At 36.9% G+C, this 24,523-nt stretch overlaps 2 protein-coding genes across 3 annotated transcripts; one reads left to right on the top strand and one right to left on the bottom strand.

The window, feature by feature from the left end:
* Positions 1–13,604, top strand: mfsd6b (major facilitator superfamily domain containing 6b). The gene is made up of 7 exons (XM_082175335.1): positions 1–1,279; positions 2,494–4,042; positions 8,251–8,348; positions 10,099–10,260; positions 11,162–11,260; positions 11,355–11,632; positions 12,918–13,604. Exons 2-7 carry the CDS (start codon positions 2,496–2,498, stop codon positions 13,176–13,178), a joined length of 2,445 nt encoding a protein of 814 aa, XP_082031461.1. The 5' UTR covers positions 1–1,279; positions 2,494–2,495; the 3' UTR covers positions 13,179–13,604.
* A 198-nt stretch (positions 13,605–13,802) lies between these two features.
* On the bottom strand, positions 13,803–23,764 carry nemp2 (nuclear envelope integral membrane protein 2). 2 transcript variants are annotated; one of them, XM_082175336.1, is made up of 9 exons: positions 23,536–23,764; positions 20,624–20,733; positions 20,299–20,530; positions 20,153–20,225; positions 19,197–19,290; positions 18,766–18,880; positions 16,466–16,691; positions 15,622–15,810; positions 13,803–15,407 (listed from the first exon to the last, which is right to left on the bottom strand). In XM_082175336.1, the coding sequence occupies exons 1-9, from the start codon at positions 23,624–23,626 to the stop codon at positions 15,101–15,103; spliced, it is 1,437 nt and encodes a 478-aa protein (XP_082031462.1). In that variant the 5' UTR covers positions 23,627–23,764; the 3' UTR covers positions 13,803–15,100. The 2 variants fall into 2 exon arrangements, with proteins under 2 accessions (XP_082031462.1, XP_082031463.1); XM_082175337.1 differs by lacking the exon at positions 23,536–23,764 and adding an exon at positions 23,358–23,523.
* Between the last annotated feature and the right edge of the window lie 759 nt (positions 23,765–24,523).

Raw genomic sequence — 24,523 nt, 5'->3', positions numbered from 1 at the left:
ATATTTTCTTCTACCTTGTAAAGTTTTGTTGAATGTTTTCGAAGATGTTTCTTAGTTGGTATCATCCTAATTTGGCTACTTGTGTAACAGCAGGGGAATTTGCGCCAAATTACGTTTGTTTGATTGGAGGAAAAGACTTTGACGTCATTTCATACGTTCATTCAAAGTGAATCGAGTCTTTCTACTCGGTCTTCTCTTCGCTCCACATGCGTTGGAAAGTCTGATTCATCTCATTGAATCGGTTCCTTCTACTCGATCCTCTCTCTTTCATATGCAGCGCTTGAAAGTCTGATTCATTAATGTGAATCCATTTGTTCTTGACTGTAAATGAACAGATTAAACAAAAAATATTTGAGATCTAGAACGGCTTGTTTAGCTCTTCTTTTGTAACGGAATATTAAGTTGAATTCTGCTGTTAATCACTGTTTTCGACTTGGTTATATACATTTTTGTGGATTCTTGCTTAGTTGTAAGGTTAGTTACCCTGGTTGAGGTCCAAGTCAGATCTCAACTCTCATTGTTTTGCGCCAGACAAATACGGCTTGGTTAGAATTATAGCCTATATATTTTATATAGAAGTAACTACTGATTGGTACTTGTTAGTTGGGGTTTTCTAAAAACTTCACGATTTTAACTTTATTGTGCGCCTGTAGATGTCGCTGTTTTATCACAATCTCTAGAGTTGGATTATATTGCACGAGCTCGCCGGTCAAAAAGCTAAAATGCTATTCTGCATACTCAGAAAAAAAGTTCATGTTAATAAATGTTATTTCATATTAAAATGCATTGTTAATCCATCAGTAATATAACCCAAGAAGATAACTAGCCTATATTAAACGACAATAGAGTCTATTTTGATTAATTAAAAACCTCAAACATCATCAACATATGCTTGATCTTAGGCATAACAACTTCTCATTGGCAGAGACGGGAAAACTTCAAATCTAAAACACAATATCAGCAATTAAAAACGAAATAGGGTGTCACTGTTTTCTAATGACATCAGTGGGAATGAAGGCAGTCCCACGAGCACGCGCACATCGCAGGCAGGTGAGAGATTGACGTCAGGTCGGAGGAAAAACGGCTGTGTAGAATAAACCTGCTCCTCGATCATTTGCTCCACGGGATACATCGCTGTTTAAAGATTGTTCATAGAAAGTCAGGAAAAATCCAGGATGGTGATAAAATGATGGTTGGACGGGGAGAGCAGTTTGATGAAGAGATCGTCCTCCTTCAACGCCAGACGGTGAAATAACAGAAACTTCCTCACAACAACTGGGTAAGTGAACTTGTATTTAGCCACACCGTCACACTGTATCAGTTGTATTTGTAAATACATTTACGCATTGTGTGTGTGTGTGTGTGTGTGTGTGTGTGTGTGTGTATATATAAGCATTGTATACATTGTTAATATAAGGCGGTGTGTTGTTACTGTTACCGTTTCAGACAGGGACTACACCCTTTGAAGTTAAATGTGATACTGTATATGATATTTATGTTTTAGGATGGTGACTGTGCCTAATTTCACAACAAAATGATCTCCAACTCATACCTAAGAATGTAGTTTCACTAACACTACATGATATTCAACATTATATTCACTTGACAGTAGTGTTTAATTATCCTAATGTTCTTTATTATTGATAATCAAGGGCAATTACTGAATTTATTTTGTTTGAGGTAAATCTATATGACAAAAAACTCATTAAGGTGTGTTGCATTCTTATTCAACTTAATCATGTGGGGAAAAAATAGTAGCCTACTAATTGGTTTCCTTCCTTCAGTGCCAGTATCAAAATGATTTAATGCACAAAAGTAAGCAATATTGTACTTAATATTAGGCTAAACATTGAAATGTATTAATGTTACTATAATAAACCATAAACAACATGCAAATTATTAGCATGTGCATATAGAAAAATGTAAGCCAATCGCATGACCCATAAATGCAACGTAACAATGTAAAATACAAGATATATTTATTATCATATGCACAGTAAAACACCAAGGTTTTGACCACACAATGAAATTCCTATTTTGCAAGTTTCCCTTACACAAACATATACAATATAAATACAAACAGTGAAAATGTGCATTATGACAATGCTGAATGGCTGATGGCATATCTGTCTCAAGCTCTCGTCTGAAAGGCAGCAGACAAGGAAAAAATAATCATGCTTTTAAAGGCGTATCAAAAACGTATCCCTGGCAAAAACATACTATAATACTGGGAAATATTTACAAATAATATTTTGCTAGCAAAAATGTATATATCAGATTCAGAATGCACTGCAACTTTTCAGTGTCGGTCAATGGAGAAAGATGCTTTTTGGCTCTTCAAGGTAATGGCATCTACCAGCAAAATGACTTATGCTAATCAGCCCAACCTTGACCAAATGGTTGCGACCTACCATTTGAGAATCACTAGTTAAAGCTACAACATGAAGACGTTATCCACAATGTCCTTAACTGAGGTTTATGTTTATCACACAGAAATGGCGAGTGATCGGGTGGCCATCCTTACAGACGATGAGGAGGACCAGAAGAGGAAATATGTCCTGTCTGAACCCTTTAACACTCTGTCCCTGGGGCAGGTGGCAAACACTACACCATGCAGTCAAACAGCACTGCCTGCCCCCTCAGAAACACTTCAGACTTCACAGAGTATGGACTGCACTGAAAGGTGCTGTGTGCGAATAGACAATCATCTCTTGATCTCCAAGGTCTTCTACTTCTTCTTTTACTCTGCATATGGCTCTTTACATCCCCTCCTTGCAGTATACTACAAGCAACTGGGAATGACACCCAGCCAAAGTGGCCTGCTAGTTGGGATCCGTTATTTTATAGAGTTCTGCAGTGCACCATTCTGGGGCGTAATGGCGGACCGCTTCAAGAAAGGGAAGGCGGTGTTGCTGTTTTCTGTACTCTGCTGGGTGGTCTTTAACTGCGGTATTGGCTTTGTTAAGCCAGCAGCTATGATCTGTGTCAGTAAGGACCCTACTGTTGCACCGCCAACCAATTTTACGAACTATACACAAGCTGGTAACCGTACTAGACTGCGAAGATACTTGACTGAGCGTACGTACTCCGCTCCTTCACTTTCTCAGCCAATATTAGCAGCATACGGATCTCACTCTAGATACATTCGAAGTGCAGATGTAAATACTACAAGTACTCCCTCTGAAAACCCCACTGCGAATGCTGGCAGCATTAGTATGTTATCTAACTCGACCACGGCGCTGCCCCGTACCTCAACAGTCACTTCAAAATCTACCTCGACAATTGAAACGCAAGCTACCACTGCCGAACTCACAGAGTATTTAATAATTTTCAATAAGGAACAAGTAGATACTATATTTCTCCTGATCCTCTTGGTCATTATTATTGGTGAGTTCTTCAGCGCCCCGGCTGTGACCATTGTGGACACTATCACTATTCAGTACTTGGGCCAACATAGAGACCGTTATGGACTTCAGAGGATGTGGGGATCTCTGGGATGGGGTATCGCTATGCTGTCAGTGGGCATTTGGATCGACCACACACACATCACAATCTTCATCCAGGGCTCGGGTTGTGTTCTACCCGACTATAAGAATTACCAAATTGCGTTCATAGTTTTTGGGGTGCTGATGAGCTCAGCCCTGATTGTGGCCACGCAGTTCCACTTTGACAACAGTGTTTATAGGTCAGGTGAGGAAGAGGACAAGAAGGAGGATGTGGAAATGCCTCAAGTCGTTCAGGAGGTCTCATCTCCAGAGTCCAGTTCAGATGACTCACCAGTGTGCCCTGAAAGCAACCCACAACCTTTTCCCTTCAAAGATCTCTTCCGGATCATTTGTGCCGTCCGCTACAGTACGGTTCTCTTTGTGGCCTGGTTCATGGGCTTTGGTTATGGTTTTGTGTTCACCTTCCTCTACTGGCATCTGGAAGACCTTAAGGGCTCCACCACACTCTTCGGCATCTGCTCGGTGCTCAGCCACATATCTGAGCTGGCCGCCTATTTCATCAGCCACAAACTCATTGAGCTCATTGGACACATCAGGTGAGAACCTACTTGTGTAAAAAATATATGGAATTGATTTTAAGTTTAATAACGGCATTTGTATTGTAAGTTAATCTACTGCTCAGAAGACCTAGTATTTTATTTGTTTAAAAGCAGGTGTGCGGGTGCTAGCCAAAGTAGAATTACCATTTACACATCCATTCAGTCTAATCCCAGTGCTAGCGGTCAGCCAAGGTTGCTCCTGTTATTTGGGGCATTCACTGGCAGCAATTTGCTGAAACTGTGAGTCATTCAGTTTCAAAGAGAGTAGACATTTGAGCAATTTAGCAGACAATTGAGCACACTTTGACTTTTATGCAAATGAGCAGCGGCCACTAATGGAAGAGCAGACAACATTCTGCTACTTGATAGAGTTGGATACTAAGGTTATATGACAGTCGAATTACCCAGAAAGCATTTTTGTGTTCCACTATTCTGTTAATGTTTTTCTATGTGAACGTGCACTAGACAGACGTTTTTTATCCTTGCGTTGTGTCTTGATACTTTTAGCTGTATGTTTTTAAGTCTTTACTGTTTTTTATTTTTATTTATTTTGTTTAACTTTATTTTTATTTCATTTCTAGCTGTAATTTTAGTACTTCAAACTAGGGGGTGTTTACACGACACCGTTTTCAACTAAAAACGTTTCACTTTCATTTACACGAACAGTGGCGTTTTTGGGGGGCCTGAAAACAGGATTCAAAGTGCAAGTTTTTGAAAACGTTTCCGTTATCGCCTCTACAAAAGCGCAAATTTGTGAAAACGGATGTAATGCGCACGGGTATTACATGATCAGTCTATAGCCGTGTAGTTTTTCTTTACTAAGTGACATCTCCAACTACTGGCCTGGCATGCATAATACACGCGAAATACGTTTTCACGGGTCCGTGTGAACAGGAATAATTTTAACGATGTTGTCATCTGGATAGGAAAAACTATCCATTTTTGTACATCATTGTCGTGCAAACATTTTTAAGTTTCAGTTTTTCAACTAATATTTATCTCATTTTATTTCAACTGAAAACAATTTTTTGTTTAAACTAACAACACTGTTCAGAACCAAACTCATCCGGTTGTGGCAGCTACAACAATTTCTATTACTGACTCAACGTGGACAGATATAGTTAGAAAGGCTTTAAAGGGGCTTGTTTTACTAAACAAAATTGTTTAATTGTCTTTCTTTAAACAATCTATTTTACGCCATAGACAGTCTTCTGATGTTCACAAAAGTTAAAGACCCATAAGTGCTCAGGGATTAGTGTTGAGCAAATCTTTTTATGAGCAGAGGCAACAATTTATTTTAGCATGGTGGGTTTAGTTTATGTATTTTGGATCTGTGCCAAAGTATTGCCTTTATGCAATGGTTACTGGTAGCTCAATATTTTATGAGAACACAACCAAGCACATCTGGTCAAAAGTGATATAGCCTAAATGCACTTCTTTCTTCTGCCTTACCTTGTTTTTAACACATATAGACTGGTATATTTGTGCCATAGATGTGTATATTAGACACACAGGAGAAGTCCAAAGGTTGTTTAAATGTGTCTTAGTAATTATTGTTGACTTTGGCTAAGCTCTAAAATGGGCACTGCCTAGCTTGGGCACACAATGTACGTCCAAGATGCAGACATTTTCCAGGATGTTTACCATGCATTTTTGGGCCCTGGTAAACAGACACATAGAAAGGTCTGCTCACATCCTCTATCTGCGTTGTGGTATTTCTCATGTGTGTGGCATTTCCCAGAGCACCGGTTCTTCAGAGTGAACAAGATGAATCACCTTAAGAGATAGCTGAATTTGTACTGGTGGTTCAGTCTTTGCATTATTAATGATGTTAACTGGTAGCATTTGGCGGCATCTCTGCCAGACGTTTTGCGATACAGAAATTATCAGACAGTTTCAGTGACCACTTCCCAGGGGGAATCACGATGGAGAACATTGTTAGCATACATTTTGTGTGTGAAGCACATGTAGTGTAGCAGTAGCAAGCTAGATGTGTAACAGAACTGTAGCTACAAAATATAAAATTATTTCTGGCTTACAACATTGACTATTTCTATTGACTATTCCAACTTGATTGTAAAATGTCGAAATCTAATGTACCTGAGGTGGTGAAACTTGCGGTACTGCTTCTGTTATGACTTAATATATCACAATGTCACTTTATTTATATCTTACAATTTGGAATTGACCTCTATAATGTGTCTTTATATTTTACAATGTGACTTTATATTTTACAATGTGATTGATTTCATATCTCACAATGTGACTTTAGGCTATATCTCACAATTGTGACTTTCCCCTGGGTTCACAGTCAAGGCTTAAGCCTTGTCCCAGACTAAAATGCTTGTTTGAGCTGTTTTAAGTGAAATCAATTTGCTTTTTTTTTTTTTAAATATGTAAGTGCTATTGTTTTGTCTCAAGATGCACACCAGTAAAAAAAAAATTCTAAGGCACTTTTATAAAAACTAAGGCCTAATCCTGGCTTAATCTAAGCCCTGTCTGTGAAACCAGGCCAATATCTCTTAAATAACTTTTTATACAATATATTTATTTATTTTAAATAATTATAAAAAAAAACCCATTTGCTAAATTAAATAAATTAAAAAAATTATATAAAAGATATTTAATCCAGAAAAGCTAATCTTCATATGAGGGCAAAGATGTTTTGTTCATCCATGTGATACCTTCAGTTTAGTCTCTGTCTGTAGCCTTTGTTAAGTGGCCTATTTTCAGTCATGCCTGCGGAGAGGCGTGTAACTTTATCCTGTCATTAGCCCCATCACACATTGTCTAGGCTTTCCAGCATTGATCCACTGAGCTTGCTTCTTTTGTGGATCAATTGTAAAGCTTTCTAAAGGAATATGGGAGTGGCAGAGCCAACACAGTGTACAGACGTTCTGTGTAGTTAGTAGAGTCAACATTTGCATGAATATCTCCCAGAGCTGCTTTTGCATGTAGTTGCATGGAGTAAAAAAGTTTAAAATCTCCTGTTTAAAGGTTTTTGTGTATTTTTTGTTGTTAAAATGCACAGAAGTAAGCCATTTGTAGGTTGATTCAAAATGTGTAAACACTGTGGCGCAGAGCATTGCTGTGTTTGTGTGTCCTGATCAGCCCGACAACAGCAATACTGACTCAACCAATGGTGTGAGTTTGAGGCGGGGCTATGTATTTGTTAAACCAATGACCAGCTGGGAGAGTGTTTGAGAAACTTGTTTGGAAACAATCATTATTTTAAGTCATGATGAAACGGAAGTAGCGACAGATCATTTCTTCCAAATTGTGATGTATAGTACAGAGCTTGCAGGCGATCGTAAAAAGGGTGGGGTTTAAAGGGATAGTTCACCCACTTCTGCTGAACACAAAAGAAGATATTTTCAAGAATGTCAGTAACCAAACCCCTTGACTTCCATACTATGGAAGTCAATGGGGCCCATCAACTGTTTGGTTACCCATATTCTTCAAAATGTCTTCTTTTGTGTTCAGCAGAAGAAAGAAATTCATAAAAAGTTTGGAGCAACTGGAGGATTTCATTTTTTGTGTGAACTATCCCTTTAAGCTGACAACATTTTAGGAGAAGAACAACATACAGTATGTCACCTGTCGTTTCACTGGAAGATCAAGTTATGACATTTTGATTAAAAATTACTAGGTAAAGAATCCCGTATGAATGAATCATATGGATGAATCATTCACAGTAAGATCAATAACATGCGTTTAGAAAATATATAGGGTATTTTCATTTCATGCTGACTATAATTGACACTTGGTGATTCTAGTAGAGCTAAAATGAGATGCTTCATTTTATTTTTATTTTTTTAAAGCACCAGTCTCATTAGAGTTGTTTTCCAGGGAACATTATTCGAATTTAACTGGTATTAATTACATTAGCGTTGTTGTTTTTTCCTGTGCGAGATTCAGTGTTCATACATTAGCACTGATGAATTCTCGTGTGGTCACACTCCCAGACAGCCCGTCCTTAGGACAGAGTGAGTCATTCATTCTGGTGTCAGAATAGAGACTGACATCACCAGCAAATACAACACCCAGCCTTAATTACAATAGGCTTTATAAAGCAAAGGGTTTAGCCACACCCAGAGTGACATTTTCATTGCACACAAAAGCATTGTTTTATATGTTCAAAGGAAATATGACATGCTTGTATTACATAATTGCGTTTCTGTCTCCTGTTTGCATTTCTCTTTTAGAGTCCTTTATATCGGACTGGCCTGCAACACTGCACGCTATCTGTATATCTCCTACCTGGAGAATGCATGGATAGTTTTACCCATGGAGGTGCTTCAAGGTGAGAAATAAGGTGTTTTTGATGTGTCGCCCGAGTGGCTGCAGTGGCATTATCAAACAGGAAGTGGAGTTTAGATTGGAGGGCTGTGCTCTCGAGTGGCACACATCTGACTTCGAGTTCATCTGAGGACATGATTCAGCTGTTTTTGCAGTATTTCCGACACCTTATTTCACATCAGAAACCCTGTTGCAATCAAACAGTTACAGTTTAGAAATAAAAACATTGCTGTTTGTTTCAAAGCTGAAAGAAATGTGCTTCTGATAAAAAATTTTTGTTTAACATCAGTTCTTCTAAACTCTTCCTTTTTTGTGTTAAGTGCTTTTTCAGCGCAGTGGTGGGCGGAAAATGTCAGGACCTTTCTGAAGCAGGTTCTGAAAGCCTGTTTTGCTGCTTTAGCCACTATTATCTTAAAAAAATGTTAACTATTGACATACTGCACAGGGCGGCCCTGTTCCCACCTCACATGGGTGTAACGGACATTTACATTAAAGGGATAGTTCACCCAAAAATTTACTCACCCTCATCATGTTGTTCCAAAAGCTGTTGAACACAAAAGAAGATATTTTGAAGAATGTAATGGTAACCAGACTTCCATTGTATTTTTTATTTTTTTCCCCCTACTATGAAAGTCATTGGGGCCCATCAACTGTCTGGTTACCGACATTCTTTAAAATATCTTCTTCTGCGTTCAACAGAAGAAAGAAACTCATACAGGTTTGGAACAAATTGAGGGTTAGTAAAAGATTAAAGACTTTTCATTTTTGGGTGAACCATCCCTTTAATTGTGGCTGCGCAACATGACATTATAGACCGTATAGTTAGCTTGCTGGCAGTAGGCAAGACTGCTTATTTAAACATGTAAGTTATGAAGGAACAGAGGAGGAATACGAAAATACAGTGTGAGATCAATCCAAGATGAAAAAAAACTTAATGAAGGATGTTGATCGGTACAACAAGAATCAAAGTTCTGTTGTTTACAGTTGCAAGCAATTTGCCACACTGTAAAAAAAAATTACATCCCCAAGTCAAAAATTTCAAGTGACCGATAACATCTACATTTTTCAATTAGTCTGACGTATTATTTCTCATTGAGCCAATGTTAACAGACTATTGCAACAAGAATTTCACTTGGGCCAATTGAAAAATGTAGATGTTATCGGTCACTTTAAATTTTTGATTTGGGAGGGTTAGAAATTTTTTACAGTGTACCTTTAATATATAATTCAGCTGATTTTAATTATATGTTATATGTACTTTATTTTACAGCATCCTCAATTATGGCAGAATTTCGAGTCATAACTGTTTTATAAAATTAGCTTTACTGTTTTCAGTCTTTAGTTTTTTTTTTTATTCATATTTTTTTATTCGCCTTTATGAAGTAACGAGTAATTAAATAATCACATGTGATGAAGTAAGGTTAATCCATTAGATTATACCAAAATAGGCATTATCATATGATTATTTAATTTATAAACCATTTTGGTTAAATTTACAGTGAAAATAACAAAATTTTATAGTTGGTTCCTGGTTAACTTTTATTGATAACTTGAAGCAGATTAAAATCATATTATTTAAAACTAGTATAGAGCTGCTTTTCATTTATTATTTTATTCCAATTTTTTTTGTTTAGCAAGTGCAAATATTGTCTTATCGTTGTGGTCATATTATGTATTACAATGAACTCGTGAATAGTGTGTTTATCTATTCAAGCGGATGCACAAGTGTTTATTTATGGTAATCTGTTGTGCAGGTTTGACACATGCATCAGTGTGGGCGGCATGCATCTCGTATTTGAGTGCCGCTGTCCCGCCAGCCCTGCGCACCTCGGCTCAGGGGATCCTGCAAGGTCTGCACCTGGGACTGGGGAGAGGCTGTGGAGCCATGCTAGGAGGAGTTTTTGTCAACTTTTTTGGTATGACATCAACAAACAAACACCATGTGGCGTCACAGACATACCATACATTTGCCTCATGCATGCTTTTATGCTGTTATATTTTTAGACACAGTTGTAAAGAATCAGACTCTTGCAGTCAGGGTTGCCAGGTCTGCGCAACTAAACCATCCCAATTGCCAATCGAAAATAGCCCAATGCAAATTCCTCCCTCGGGGGCCAAATTTTCGGCTGAATTTGTATGTGGGGTGGGGGTGTTTTGGTGGTGTTGGAGTGCCGAAATTGTACATTCCTTGGTGGAAATCAACCCATGGCACCAACTTAACTTAAACATAGCCCAATTCTGCTGGAAAACCACGGACTTGGAAATACTGCCTGTAGTAAAGGTGAATTTTTGCATTACAGGCAAAAACATTGTTTTCTCAAGCACTGGTCAATTTTAGGCTATTTGTCTTTTCATAGTGTGTTGTTTCAGACTAGTGGAAAGAAGACATCCAAAATACACTTATTTTTTTGCACTTTATCTATTTGCATCTGTAGATTTCAATTACAATACATATCTTTAAAGGCTGTTTTCACGAAATTCGTTTTTTCTCCTGCACGGAGCCAAAAATCTCCAGTTTAGCAGCACTTGTATACAGCAAACTTTAGTTTTATTCCTATCTATATTCTGAAAGGTTTAACAGAGGGGTTTGTTCATATATCATTTGACTTTATTCAGCAGTTTATTCCTAAATTATGGTACATTTTACACTAGTATACTTATAGACATTTGTACCCCACTGAATATATATAAAATCTATCAAAAAGAAGAAGAAAATGTTTAGATTGCGATTTCCGGTGTGAATAACTTCAATATCTGACAGTATCAGGCTTGTTTCCTCTCAAGCTTCCTTTTTCATCTTGCAAATTTCCTGTTTAGGTGCTGCAGAAACCTTCAGAGGCCTTGGAATGGCCTCTCTGGTCACATTACTCATCTTCTCTCTGATACAGTGGCTGTTAGGTCAGAATGAGGATAAAAGTATGTTTCTTCCTGCTGTTTTACAACAAAAAGGTTGTTTTGCTGCTGTAAAACCTGCAACAGCTCATTGATAACATCTTTGTGCTCTTCACAGAGGACTCGATGTTGGCTGAGAACATCCCAGTTCCCTCCAGCCCAGTGCCTATCGCCACTATTGACTTGGTGCAGAACCATTCTGCCTCTCAGCCAAATCCCGAATCAAAGACACCTCTTAGGAAAACCAGGCATCAGGAAGAGCTAGAAGACACCAACAAGCCGGCCTGGGTGGTGTCTGCCTCCCCCTGGGTCGCCATCGCTTTCGCCCTCTGTCAGATCAGAGATATGGCGGCTTTGACAAAGAATAACAACCTCGGTGAAAGTCAAGCCCCGCAGGTAGGATGGCACCCTTTGTGATTTGGGATGTGGACATGAGGAGGTGAAAGTTTCATTCTCGCTGTTTAATAACATTTCTTTCATGACCTTTTCCTGCTAATTTTCTTATTTATATCTGTATTAATTTGGCATCTTGGATTTTTGGCATGTAATTATTGTGAAAGCCAATGTGGGGAAATGTAGACATTTCATACTGATGACTAATTATATTTGATACCTTTTACTTAATTATTTACTCTTTCTCTTTGCATTTATGCTGTCATTTTCTCAGGTGAAAGGTGAGAAAAAAAACTTTGTCTTTGCACTTTGACTTTTTTACACACAAAAAAACTGCATGCAGTCCTGTCAGTCTGCTACTGAATTTCCTTTCATTCTTTATGTATTATTGTATAATTTATGAGTTTATTTTTTTGTGAGTCTTACTAACACCATTGTGCCAGTAACTTCTTAAAATAAATGTTTTTCTGTTGTCAGTTTTGTTTGTCCATTCTTAAAATATGCTTCTTTGCTTCAACTGCTTTTTGTCCAAATGTCTCTATTCTGCAGGAGAATATTACATGTCAAGGCTTTGTTTTAATGCCTTATTTATGTATTTTTGAGCAAACCTTCAAAGTCTGGAAATGCTGTTTATTTGTTACGTGGACATCTGTATGCTTTTGTCGCATTTGGCACAATGTAGATAAAAAAAAAAAGTGACTTATTTGTCATGTGGCTGTCCATACAAGAGCTAAACTGTAAAGTACACAATGTTTATAAGCAGTGACTCATACCTATTTGAAGTCAAACAAATGCTTGTTTGGTGAATCTCACGAAACATGTCAATAACGTGTCTAGATCATATTTCACCCCAAAATAATAACAGGTTGGTTTTTTATACATCTTTACATGATTTTTTACCCTTTAAAACTAGATTCTTAAAAGATATAAAATTTAAAATGTGAAGTATTTATGCATCACAGTAATAACTGTACTGTCTTTTATTTTTTATTAAATAAAAACAGGTATTACAGTATTTATCACTGATTCATTAATTCAATTTAATCTTAACCCTATATATAGAATATTTTGAATATTACTAAAAATGAAAATGTTAATTATTATGAAAATACCACAATGTAAAGCATCCTAAATGAAGGATACTAAAATACATTTAACTAAGAATAAATGAACCAGTAAGCAATTTTTTTTAAACCCTGTTTAAAATTGTACCTCACCTCAGTCTATTATTTTTAAATGTTCAACCTTTCCATGCTGTCACTCATCTTATGATGTCCTCCTCTTGTAGGAGTCAAGTGAGCAGACCTCAGCGACACCACCTGCTGATGAATCCACACCATCGCAACCCAATACATCAAGTCCAGCAGAATATCCCTCCCAAGGACCTGCTCCCAGTGCATTTGTTCCTCAAAACACACATCCTGTCCCTCCTGTGGAAGAACCGCCTCCATCCACAGGGAAAAAAGAACCAGTAGAAAACTCAACTCCTTTGCCAGGACACTCCAAACAGCTGCCCCCAAAAGCACAACCAAAATCAACAATGAACTGAAATTCTTTGGGATATAGCCTTATGATTTAAAGACATACAGTGGTATGGGGTGTAAAAGGTGGCAGTTGTCTTTGGACCAAAAATGTTATGTTGACCGACAGGTATTCTAGATTATCAAGGGGTTTGTTTGCCAAGGCAATAGAATCGATATGCTTTGCACTGCCAAAATTGATGTCTTTCCTTAACCGCAAAGTCTTGTATTTGTACAGAGTGCTTGAAGGTCAATGCCTATGATGAGATCTGCACATTACTGAGTGTTTAATGGTTATAATCCAACAGCTGAGGTGCTTCAGCATAATATTCATGGCACTTGATGTTGCAATAGTGAAGCATAGTTGCTTTGCACTCTGTATAAATTATTTTGCTAATCGTGCTTCCATAACTTGTGACCAAATTTAAAAATAAATAAAAAACATCTACTCTGTACATTTTTTTAAAGCCATGCTCTTTTCTGTTAAATATTATACAGTAATCTTTAAAACCAATTGCATGGTTATATGTACCATCTGACTGTATTGATTTGCCACAGTGTCTGAAACCATCTGCCTCGCAGATTTGTGTAAGTGACCTCTAATATGAAAAATACACTAAATGTTTACATATGAAGACAATACAATATTCTGGTTGAGAATTTAGCCATGTGTTTTTAATTAAATACAATGGTAACAATTTAAAGTGAAATATTTATAAAAACATACATTCAGATAAAAGTTCCATAAAAAGAAAAGAATATGAAATGGCAGGACGTAAATATTTACATCTGAATGGATGGATGCAGATTATCCACTTGAGTTGATTCATTTTAAAAGGATGGGTCACCCAAAAATTGAAAATTCTATAAAGCCCCTAAATGTGATAGAATATATATGTGGTCAATGTTTTTGCTGCCAGAGAAACATTGCATTCTCTCGTAAAACTAATTCATTACCCCAGCAAAAAATCAAACCTTTTGCGAGGGAACTTGGGAGAACGCAAAAATTATTTTGAGCAAAAGCAGAAACATTGAAATATAATATCTGTATTAACTCTGTAAGACGTGTTCATTTTTCTGAGGAAAAAACACCAAAAAGGACCATAAAATAATTCCACATAATAAACTTTATTCTTCTGAAGGCATAATTTCGTATTTAAAACCCTGCTGGTCTAGCACGTTTACGTAGAAAACCAGCGATAAAAAAACGTTTTCTGTATGAATGACGTGAGACGCATGACAGTGGAACAAAAAATGAGCCAGAAAAAAGCGTTTTTTTCTTGAGCGCCCCGCTTTAATAATACCATGTCAAGACTCAAAGACCCGAGGACAAAGGTAAAACACATCCGTCTATGTTTACACAGAAAAACAATGGAAAATCAGCGAAAAAACTGTTTGAGTGAATGGCTCCATAATGCCCACACAAAACGCGTTTACAAATGTGAATAGTGAAAAGAAACCGTGCAGATTCTGCTTATCATCTTTTGTTTTCCACAAAGGAATTAGCATTTTTAGGTGACCTGTTTCTTTAACTAACACTAGAGGGCACTATTGCCTTAAATTACACAATACTGTTATACTGTATGTGTGGAGTCATTCTCTTGAGCAGTCGACTGCAATGATGTCCTGATGATTTTTTTATATACCTGAGAGCAGCATTCACCATCTATTCACACATGCTATTAACATACAGTATGTACAATACAGAGTTATTCCCAACTCTGCATCACTTGGGTATGAGAATACAAACTGCTTAAAAAATATAGTAACAGCCCACGCTGCCTAAAAGAGATCATTTAAACAAACAAATGAGAGAGAGCGACTATTTTAAAATCCTCATGGACCCACTAATGTTCCCTACAGTCATTCCTTCCTAAAAATATTGTGCAATTCAGAAAGTCTTTTTAAAATGAACATAAAAATCACTCTTCCTACGGATTGCGGCACAATTTCAAAAGAAATCCTGGTCTTCTGGATCCATGGGTTCTGGCTGAGGGGTGTAGTTGGCAGGGGGATACGGGCAGACGGCTGGGGCATATACGGGAGGACTGGGGAGATTATTTAGGGTTGCAGGATTGTTTCTCACCAGCTCGTCCTCGCTACTGTCCTCAGCGTCTCCTCTCTGCGACTGGGTGTCGCTGGAGCTGCTGTTAAAGAGCGCGTTCTCGTAATACGCCCCACCAAGCCCGTACTGATTCTCATGACTCTGAAGCTCGTCTTGAGGGATGTGGCTCCCATTGCGCAGAAACTCAGCAAACCTGAAAGAGACGACAACAACTGGTTAGGACTAAAGGGTCATATAGCATTTCATAGCATTTTTCTCCTTCACTCAAAATTGGTAAAATTGCACCACATTTAAAAACTTTTTTTTTAAAGGAACTTTGTACTGTGAATGTCAAAAATCCTGTTCACCATTACAGTATATGTCCCTTTCAAACATGCCCATTTTGATGATTACAGATGTTTAATTACTTTTGCGGTGATCTGAGCCTCAACACGGTGTCCCATGCAGGAAAGCCAGGCTTGTTACAGTGCTCCCGTAGTTCATCCAGGGAGGCTCTGGTGTGGGTCTCTCCCTGCTCTCTGTACTCCTCCTCGGTCAGTAGCCTGACAGTGGACCGTTTCTTCCTCCGGAACAAGCTTATGAATGAGTAGAAGAGCCTGAAGGCAGAAGTTCATAAATACAAATATTTAGGATTTCATATTTCACCTGTTCAAAGCTTAATTTCATCATATGATTAGCTTTCACCTTCTATCCTAGACTTAAAAGTCAACATGACCTCCAAATTACCATTCATTATTGTGCACACAAAGTAAATATATATATAGATTTCAAATACATATGAAATATACAAAGGTGGTAAACAATATTAAAGAGTCAACAACTGATAAACAAAAAAATATTAAATAATGTGTAATCTGTAAAGAAATAGTGGCCTTGCATTTGAAACAACTTTCCTATTTGGCTGGGGACTATAGTCACACATTAGATTAAGGTCCAGTTCTCACTATTAACTAACTATTAACAACGACTTTTGCCTCAATAAACTCCTAATTACTGTTCATTAATAGTTAGTAAGGTAGTTGTTAAGTTTAGGTATTGGGTATGAGTAAAGGATATAGAATATGCTCATGCAGAATAAGGCATTAATATGTGCTTTATAAGTACTAATAAACAAACAATATCCTAGTAATATGCATGCTGATAAACAACTAGTTAGTGAGATCTGGACCCTAAACTGGAGTGTTTTTTCTCACTGAATATCCTGTTTCACTCTGAAATTGAGTTGAGTACTGTTTACGGTGCTTTCCTTACCTGCAAATCAACACGAGAAGGCTCCAGACCAAGGGCAGAATCTTCAAGCACAACAGGACAGCAATCAGTACATAGTAGGCAGGGGGGAATGTGATCCCATAGTAAAGCAACACCATGCCTACTACTTGCATACACCAGGTCATTAAGTTGAGGGTGTGTTTGTTGGTGATGGGGCCATGCTTATAGCACACAGCAAAGCTAAATAAGCCTGATATGAGCACATATACTGCAGACAAAGAGAAAAAAAGGAAATAATAATTTTAAAATAATAATAAAATCATTTTTAAATGTCTAGCTTGGCATTAATCGACCTTCTATACATACATGCATGCTACATAAAGGAGTAGGGTGTTTTATGCATGTAAGGAAACACAAAAAAGCATGCCCAATCTGAATGGGACAGAAGCAGCCTGCCTGAGCTTGCCTGTCATTCATAAAAAGCACATTAACCAACAGTAATAATACGTACAAAGCACACTCAGTTAAAACAGTCACAATAGATATATACACGTTGAAACAACTCTGCGTCACATCTTTTGACATACATTCATTTTTGGGTAAACTATTCCTTTAAGACAAGCCTTCACTTGCATCAATACAGTGGATGTTGTGGTGTATCTGCCGAGCCTACACTCACTGAACGCAAACATTACGGGCTACTGCTGCAACAAATTGCTGAATACTCCAGCATACAAACAAAAGAACAGTGGTGAAATATAATGTACCAATACTGGTTCTATTAATTTACTAAGTTACTATTTACTCAGCCTAAAGTGATTCTTAAACTACACTACCATTGGGGTCAGTAAATTTTTTTATGGTTTTTGAAAGAAGCCTTGTATGCCCACCAAATTTATTTGATAAAAAAAAATTAAGTAATTTTTTGAGTGAAAACTGTGATGTATAATTTCAGTATTCTCAAGAATAGCATTTGTTTGAAATAGATATATATATTTTTTTTTTTCATTATACATTTCTTTACTGTCACTTTTGATGCATACCTGCTGAATAAAAGTATAATTTTTTTTTTTTTTATCTTACTGATCCCAAACTAGTGTATGGTAGTGTAGTGTATATTACTTTTTTTATTATTAAAAACATCCTGTCCATATTTTCTAGATACTGATAGTGGATGTGGACTAGATCTGTTAAGCTCAAAAAAAAAAAAAAAAAAAAAAAGCATGATAAAAAATAGTCCATATGATTTTTTCATTCCAAGTCTTCTCAAACTATACGAAAGCTTTATGTGAAATTCAAGAAATGATTTACCAACAATGCCTTCAACTGAAGCTCTAAAATTAAAAATGAATCAGTTAAACCACAAAACAACAGGGTTTGGAGAAAATGTTGACAAATTGTGTCAATGCGCCATTTTTGTAGTCATTTATCACTAAATTAACAAATTTAGTTCCTCATCCTCACAAAGTGTTTGCATGGTATTAAGACATGGACTGTAGTGCAAGACTTTTCTGGAGCTTGACAAACCCAGTACACATTCACTTTCATTGTATGAAATCATATGAAAAAGAAAAAAAAAGAAAGACGATGAGAAAGTCATGGGTTCGGAACAACATGATGGTGAGTAAAATTACAAAATGCTTATTTTTGAGTGAACTATTCTTTTCATGTTATAGTAGCCTATATCTGTGAAAACAACGAATAATAAAAAAAATCAGAGAAAATAAAAGGGCCAGAAAACACACACTGGGGCTGTAATCCTCCCAGAGCCTTTTTGTTTTAGGCATAGAAATCAATGTTCCAGCAGCACGGCAGCTTCTTTCCCTTAATCTTAATATGCCTGTAGTTCTCGCATTCAAAAACACTGATGCATTTACATACTGCGAGTGCTTGAAGAGGGAAATTGATTTGGCAGAGAATAGAATCTATTGAGCAGTCAAGAGGCAGTCATTTCAGCATTCAAAATACTTGGCCCTCATATTATAACACTAACGGTGCCAAGATATACGATACAAAAGGTGAATCTCAATCGGCTCTAGACTGTTACTACGTGATTCAGGCGTGTGCGCTTCAGCTGATGAAATATGCAGCGAGTGTGTAGAAGGATAATCTGTCTAAATGACATGTACAGTAATTATTCTATTGTATAAAGAACACGGCAAGAAAATTAAGAGACAACACGAGGCATTCGACTGACACGCAAAACTGCACTAAAGGTACATTTGAAAGACCATTTATTAACATTAGCGAAGGCTTACTGTCTGATCTAATTGGCTGATGAGATGATTGCTAAGGAAAACAGGGCAAGATGTGGTTGTAACAGAGAAAGGTTGCCTAGTTACCCAGTAATTCTATCCAGTGCTCAGTCACAATGTCATCCCATTCACTTAACACCCTCTGGATCCCGATGTAGGACAGACTGGAGCCAGCACCCAACAATACCAGGAACAGCCCTCGCTGGGGGGGGGGGGAAGCAGAGTCTTAGTGAATGTGCTTAACCTTCTGACCTACCCCAAACCTGCAAGTTGTTAATCAGTCTGTAATTGATTGCACAACCCTGATTCATACATAAAACCTTACAATGATGTACATGCCTCCGGCTGTATGTGTTGAGGAGTGAGTCTCCACCTCCCTTTATCTTTAATCTCATCAGCAGAGACAATGCCAACATTGACAGGCTTAAACTCATACTACTCATTCAACATGTTTGATTGGTGAGGAAACACGCGATAGAGTGTATCATGATAAAGGTTGTGACAGAAGCATTGCACACCTTTGGTATGACGTTTCGGAGGATAAGTGTCAGGAGGACAAATATGGCGATGACTCCCAATGAAACTCCGGCTGTGTAGAAAAACAGTGAGCTCCTGGAAACCATGAGAGATTGGGACAGATTAATACATTTCAATATGAAGGAGCTGTCAAGCTCCAAAAAGGCACCATAAAAGTAGTCCATATGACTTGTGTACAGGGCAGGTTTGTGTGTCAACTTGCTGTCGGAGAGATAAGAGAGCAGCTGGTATCGTGTATCTAATCAGCAGGAAATGAGTACTGGAAGCGTTTCAGATCTTTCAGTATCGATATGTATCGAAAAAGCACTATTTTTGACAACACTACATTGCACTTAGTTTATTAATTCCGATGATTTTTAACAATTGACTACAATTGAAAATTGTACATATTACATTTTTGTACTGAATTGAATATCCCTTATCCACAGAGCACAAATGGGTATTAACTGATACCCAAGCAGAACCCTTTGCATTCTATGTTTATATATAAACTATTTTCTTTCTTTTCTTCACCAAAGCTACAGTATGGCTTCAGAAGACAAGAACACACAAGTTGCACTGACCACTTTTATCATGCTTTTACTGTTTTTTGAAGAATGATAGATGTGGCCACTATGAACTACAATTACACAGAAAATATCTTTTTTGGTTCCACATTTTAAAATAACAACACAAAGGTAAATAGTGTTTAATAATAATATTGAAATATACTGAATATTAAATAATATTTAATTTCCATTTCTTTAAATGTATTTTTTTTGTGTTAAACTTTATCTTATTCATGGTTAAGTTACAAAGACAAGCTTGGTACCATTTTTTTTTAAGGTTTGCCAAAAAAAAAAAAAAAAAAAAAAACTTGATCAGAATTAAATCTGACATTCTGCTGGAGATTTTCTTTAGATGAGAACATCTAAACTAGAGCTAAATTGCCACTTACCTGCATATGTTTCCCGCTCTCAAAAACAGTGCCAGCCCACACACAAAAAGCAGAAGGCACATTCCATTTAACCCTGTAATATAAAATAAACAATCATGATTCAGTACCCAAGTACTCTGTATGAGAATAAGGTGTGTGATGCTCACTTTTTTTGGAGACGTGTAGTGTGTACACGGTATTGCTTCTAGCCGATTTGGTCATGAAGCAGACATCTTCATCAACCAGAGGAATGTCCAAAGACTTCTCTTTTTGGATAGTGGATGGCCAATAGTGTTCAACAAAGCAGTTAGTAACAGTGAGAAGATCATCCGGATGGTGGCAATTTTGTGTCTCCATCGGGTACACAACAAAGACGTCCTCGTCACTTGTCACGTTTACCTTTGAAGAGCATGTGTCTTGTCAGTATTCAATTTAAAGTGGGAGTTAACCCCAAAAATAATAGCACAGCCTCCGTAGGATGTAATAAATTACCTTGAAGGTGGAACAGATATCCTTCCATTTGATTACTGTACCAGAGCTGTAACAGAAGCATCGACTCCCAGAATACTCGTGGGCACTGTCTCCTTTCACATAGGTGCAATCTGTCAGAATCAGGAAAGGATCAGAATTACTCCTCTGCTTTAATTTAACGATCCCCGCCATCCATTTTCTTCTTCTCTATGTCTAAAACAGTACAGAAGCGTCCCAGAAAAGAACACAGACTACAAGCTTCTGCCCACAGACTAAATTCATCCTAATCACTGCACTAATGCAACTGCAGAATCCTCACTTTCCAAAAACCTGACATGTTCATGTGTGGTTGCCTCTATCCAGTAGTAATTACTTACTTATCATTTATAAATAGACATCATCGAAATAAAGCACTTACCAAAATGGATGAAATATATTATTTGTTTACTTGCACATCATGTGACCATTAACCAACATCAGAGAACCATGAACATATAAATGTTTTGTTAAATTACTGAAAAATTATTTTAAAAATACATTTTCTTAGGTCAAATTGGTTCAAATCCCTGACATAGGAAAAATGACCATATTTTATTTTGCAATCTTAAAAAAAGACAGAAAGAAATAGAAAAATTATTTGGCTTACAATGAATGCACGTTTGTTACTGTTATTTTACTTTATATTTATAGTTTTTCGAATATTCAGTTCTTGAGCTATAAGATCATGTGTTGCTACTGTCGAACAGTCAACTGTAAAAGTCACATCAAAACTTATATTTGGGAAATCTGCAAAAACACTTTTTATAGAATCTGGTGATGAAAAGATTACAATTAGATTAACAAATCATATTCAAACTGTTTTTTTTTTCTTGGTGTCTTCAAGCAATATTGTGTATTTGAAAATGTGGATTTCATGAGTATCTGTAACTAGCACATGACACTGAGTGAGAACAACAGAATTGTTCCAAATAAACCCTAATATAAAAAATATCAATTGAAATTATTGTGCTAAGAAGACATTAAATTCATAAATATTCCCCACATTGTTTTCACCATTGAGACAAACTGGGAATAGTGAGGGGGAAAAAAATAGACAGTATAGGAGACTATTGGGACTACAGGGCCTAAAAATATAGTCTCACAAGCTTACTGCATTGACAAAAATATGGATCTAATATGAAGAACCTGAAACAGAGAGTGAAGTGAAAGAATGGTTCCTGATCATAAGCCACTGAAAAATGAGTATCAGAGAGACTGAAGACCTTCTTAAAGTCAGAATGACTTTGGAGTCAGTATGAAATGGAAGCTGCGACAGTCTTGTCTTCACTATTGTGATGTACATCCAAGTAAAACTGTCTGCACACTTGAATCCTTTCAGCAAATTTAATAGCCAAGCTTTCGGTCAAACGACCATCCTCAGCGCATATGCCCTGAGGATGGTCGTTTGACCGAAAGCTTGGCTATTAAATTTGCTGAAAGGATTCAAGTGTGCAGACAGTTTTATTTATTTTTTGAGATCTTCAGTTTTGTTTGTCTGGCACCTTGTTGTTCGTGAGTGCGGTGTTACTCCTTCAAGATGTACATCCAAGTGAAATGGCTTCTCAAACAAGAAAAAAAAATGTAGGACGGGACTTGATTCGTCAAGTGGTGCTCACTGCAGAGTCAAATGACATCCAGCTCCACCTCTCTGGACGTCTAATGTGGTGGCGCGATAGAATTGTGGATAGGGTTAGGGTGTGGTTGGATATTCTAGCTCAGTGGTTCTCAAACTCTCCTGCAGGGACCCCCTGACAGGCCATGTTTCTGTTTTAACCCTGAAATGGCACACCTGATTCAATTAATGAGTAGTTATTAGAGTAGGAAAAGTAGGAATTAGTCAATTAATCAATTAGTCAACAACTCATTAAGCCTTTAATTAATTGAATCAGGTTAAACATTAAAACAGAAACATGGCCAGTCAGGGGGTCCCTGCAGGAGAGGTTGAGAACCACTGTTCTAGTACCACTGTTGTACAAAATAGGCCTACACATACCATACTCATCTTTGCACCAATAAAATGTGCAACACTTTATGTTTTTACTACCAAATTATATGTATCCAATTAATTTAAATTACAGTGGAATGTTTTCCTCGACATCTTGCGATTTCGGGGTACATGAGTTCCAGAACTTAATGCATGATGGGATACCCTTAGCCTTGAATTAGTGTGCATTAAGGGCACTGCACTTTGGTATTTTTAAGACATGGGACAGTCTTGCGCACGCACTTCCTGTCACATGCAAACGTTCTCAAGTGGCCAAGACCACAAGTGTGGGTATTTGGACAAGGCATCAGTCCATCTAGAATTGATTAGATGGTTGTGGTTTGCTATTGCTGCGATCTCATGTTAGTGACAGGTTGTCCCACCCTCGCGAGCCAGTAAACACGTCATCAGAGAGGACATGTGGTTAGAAGAAGGAGGGGAAGTTATTTTGATTAAAGATTACAAGGGCACATAAATAAGAAAATAATAAATAAAAATTGTATGGATAAATAATGTATAACAAATACTGTAATACTACATTAAAAGAAGAATTGTCTATTTAGATTTCATGGTGACTTTAAGGCAAGATAAGAACAGGTTAGAAGGACCAAGATTACAGATTACGATTACAGACGCATGCAGACAAACCAGTTAATAAACAAACAATTTGATTATTGTTTAATGGATGCTGAAAAATCTTACATAGTAAAAACTTTAAGCAACAAAGCTCACAATTTTGACACACAGCATTTGTGTCCAGCTCAAGATATATAAAGAGTGGTTTAACTGTAGTCTGGGGTTTTATCACATTCAAAATCCAATAGTTACAATCACAATGTAAAAGTTTTGTATTTGTAATGTTCGTTTAAGCTGCTGTTTGTTTAGCACGTCTCAAGTTATTTAACGTTACCTGCATATGAATATCCTCTGTTTCCCACTGCACTTTGCCAGTAAGCACACAATAGAGTTAAAACGGGTATAAAAGCAGATAACTTCCCCATGTTTTGTGGAGTATTGTGTTAAATTGATGGATTTGACAGACACAGAAGGTTAATGATTTAATCCGCTAAACTAACATGAGCTAAGCTAACATGAGCTAAGCTAATGTTTTCGGTTTCAAATTCGGTGGGATTCGTGTAACCCAGACCAGACTAACCGTTCCAGAGTGGATGATGGGTCCCGATATTTGATTTACTCATTCAAGTATAGAGGCTTTCATTTTCTATTTCTAAAACAAACAAGTCGTTGTATACACAAAAGATAACATTTCATGTTCTTAATGGATTCCGTTTAATAAGTCCATTTGGGAGTTTAGTGTTCGATTAGTCAGGCCTTACTCCGCAGTCAAAGGTTTGAAAGTAAACACCACTTATGTACTATTTTATTGTATTAAACTATTTTATAGTTTGATATTTTTAATATTTCTTTATTTAAACTTTATTTCAATTAACAGAAATGTTTTTAATAAAAGATGAAAAACGTATGCATTATGCAACAACAATTGTTTTAGGGTATGTTGCATTGCTGTCACGTGACCTCCTCACGTTGCATGTTGAATTAAGCAAGTTCGGTTATCATTTTAGTAAGAAATAAACACATTTTAAATGTAGCCGATTTATATTTAACTTGTTTGTATAAAAATGCTAAGATACATTAATTCATCACACTGGAACTGGAAGGAGGTTACACATGGCATTATAAGATACAGTACTGACTGCAATTTGTTCTGTTATCATGGAAATTAATAGAACCTTTTTCAAATTTATATAGTGAATATAGCCTACATGTTTCTAGTTATGCTCAGGTCTAATGCTTTACAGGTCATCTTTTTAAAATGATCTTTAAAATCTTTCTACATTTTTTTTTTTTTTTTTAAGTTATCACAACTAGAAAAATTG

The sequence above is a fragment of the Leuciscus leuciscus genome (genome assembly GCF_965113295.1).
Source record: "Leuciscus leuciscus genome assembly, chromosome: 7".
NCBI classification, from domain to species: domain Eukaryota; kingdom Metazoa; phylum Chordata; class Actinopteri; order Cypriniformes; family Leuciscidae; genus Leuciscus; species Leuciscus leuciscus.
This window is presented reverse-complemented; position numbering and strand designations above follow the sequence as displayed.

Coding starts and splice junctions, on each gene's coding strand:
- mfsd6b (XM_082175335.1), top strand. CDS start 2,496: ATGGCGAGTGATCGGGTGGCCATCCTTACAGACGATGAGGAGGACCAG. Junction 10,261..11,161: donor AGTTTTTGTCAACTTTTTTG/GTATGACATCAA, acceptor TTTCCTGTTTAG/GTGCTGCAGAAACCTTCAGA. Junction 11,633..12,917: donor GTGAAAGTCAAGCCCCGCAG/GTAGGATGGCAC, acceptor CTCCTCTTGTAG/GAGTCAAGTGAGCAGACCTC.
- nemp2 (XM_082175336.1), bottom strand. CDS start 23,626: ATGGGGAAGTTATCTGCTTTTATACCCGTTTTAACTCTATTGTGTGCT. Junction 16,692..18,765: donor GCACTGGATAGAATTACTGG/GTAACTAGGCAA, acceptor CTTTGTCTGCAG/TATATGTGCTCATATCAGGC. Junction 15,811..16,465: donor CTTCTCGTGTTGATTTGCAG/GTAAGGAAAGCA, acceptor TTCTGCCTTCAG/GCTCTTCTACTCATTCATAA.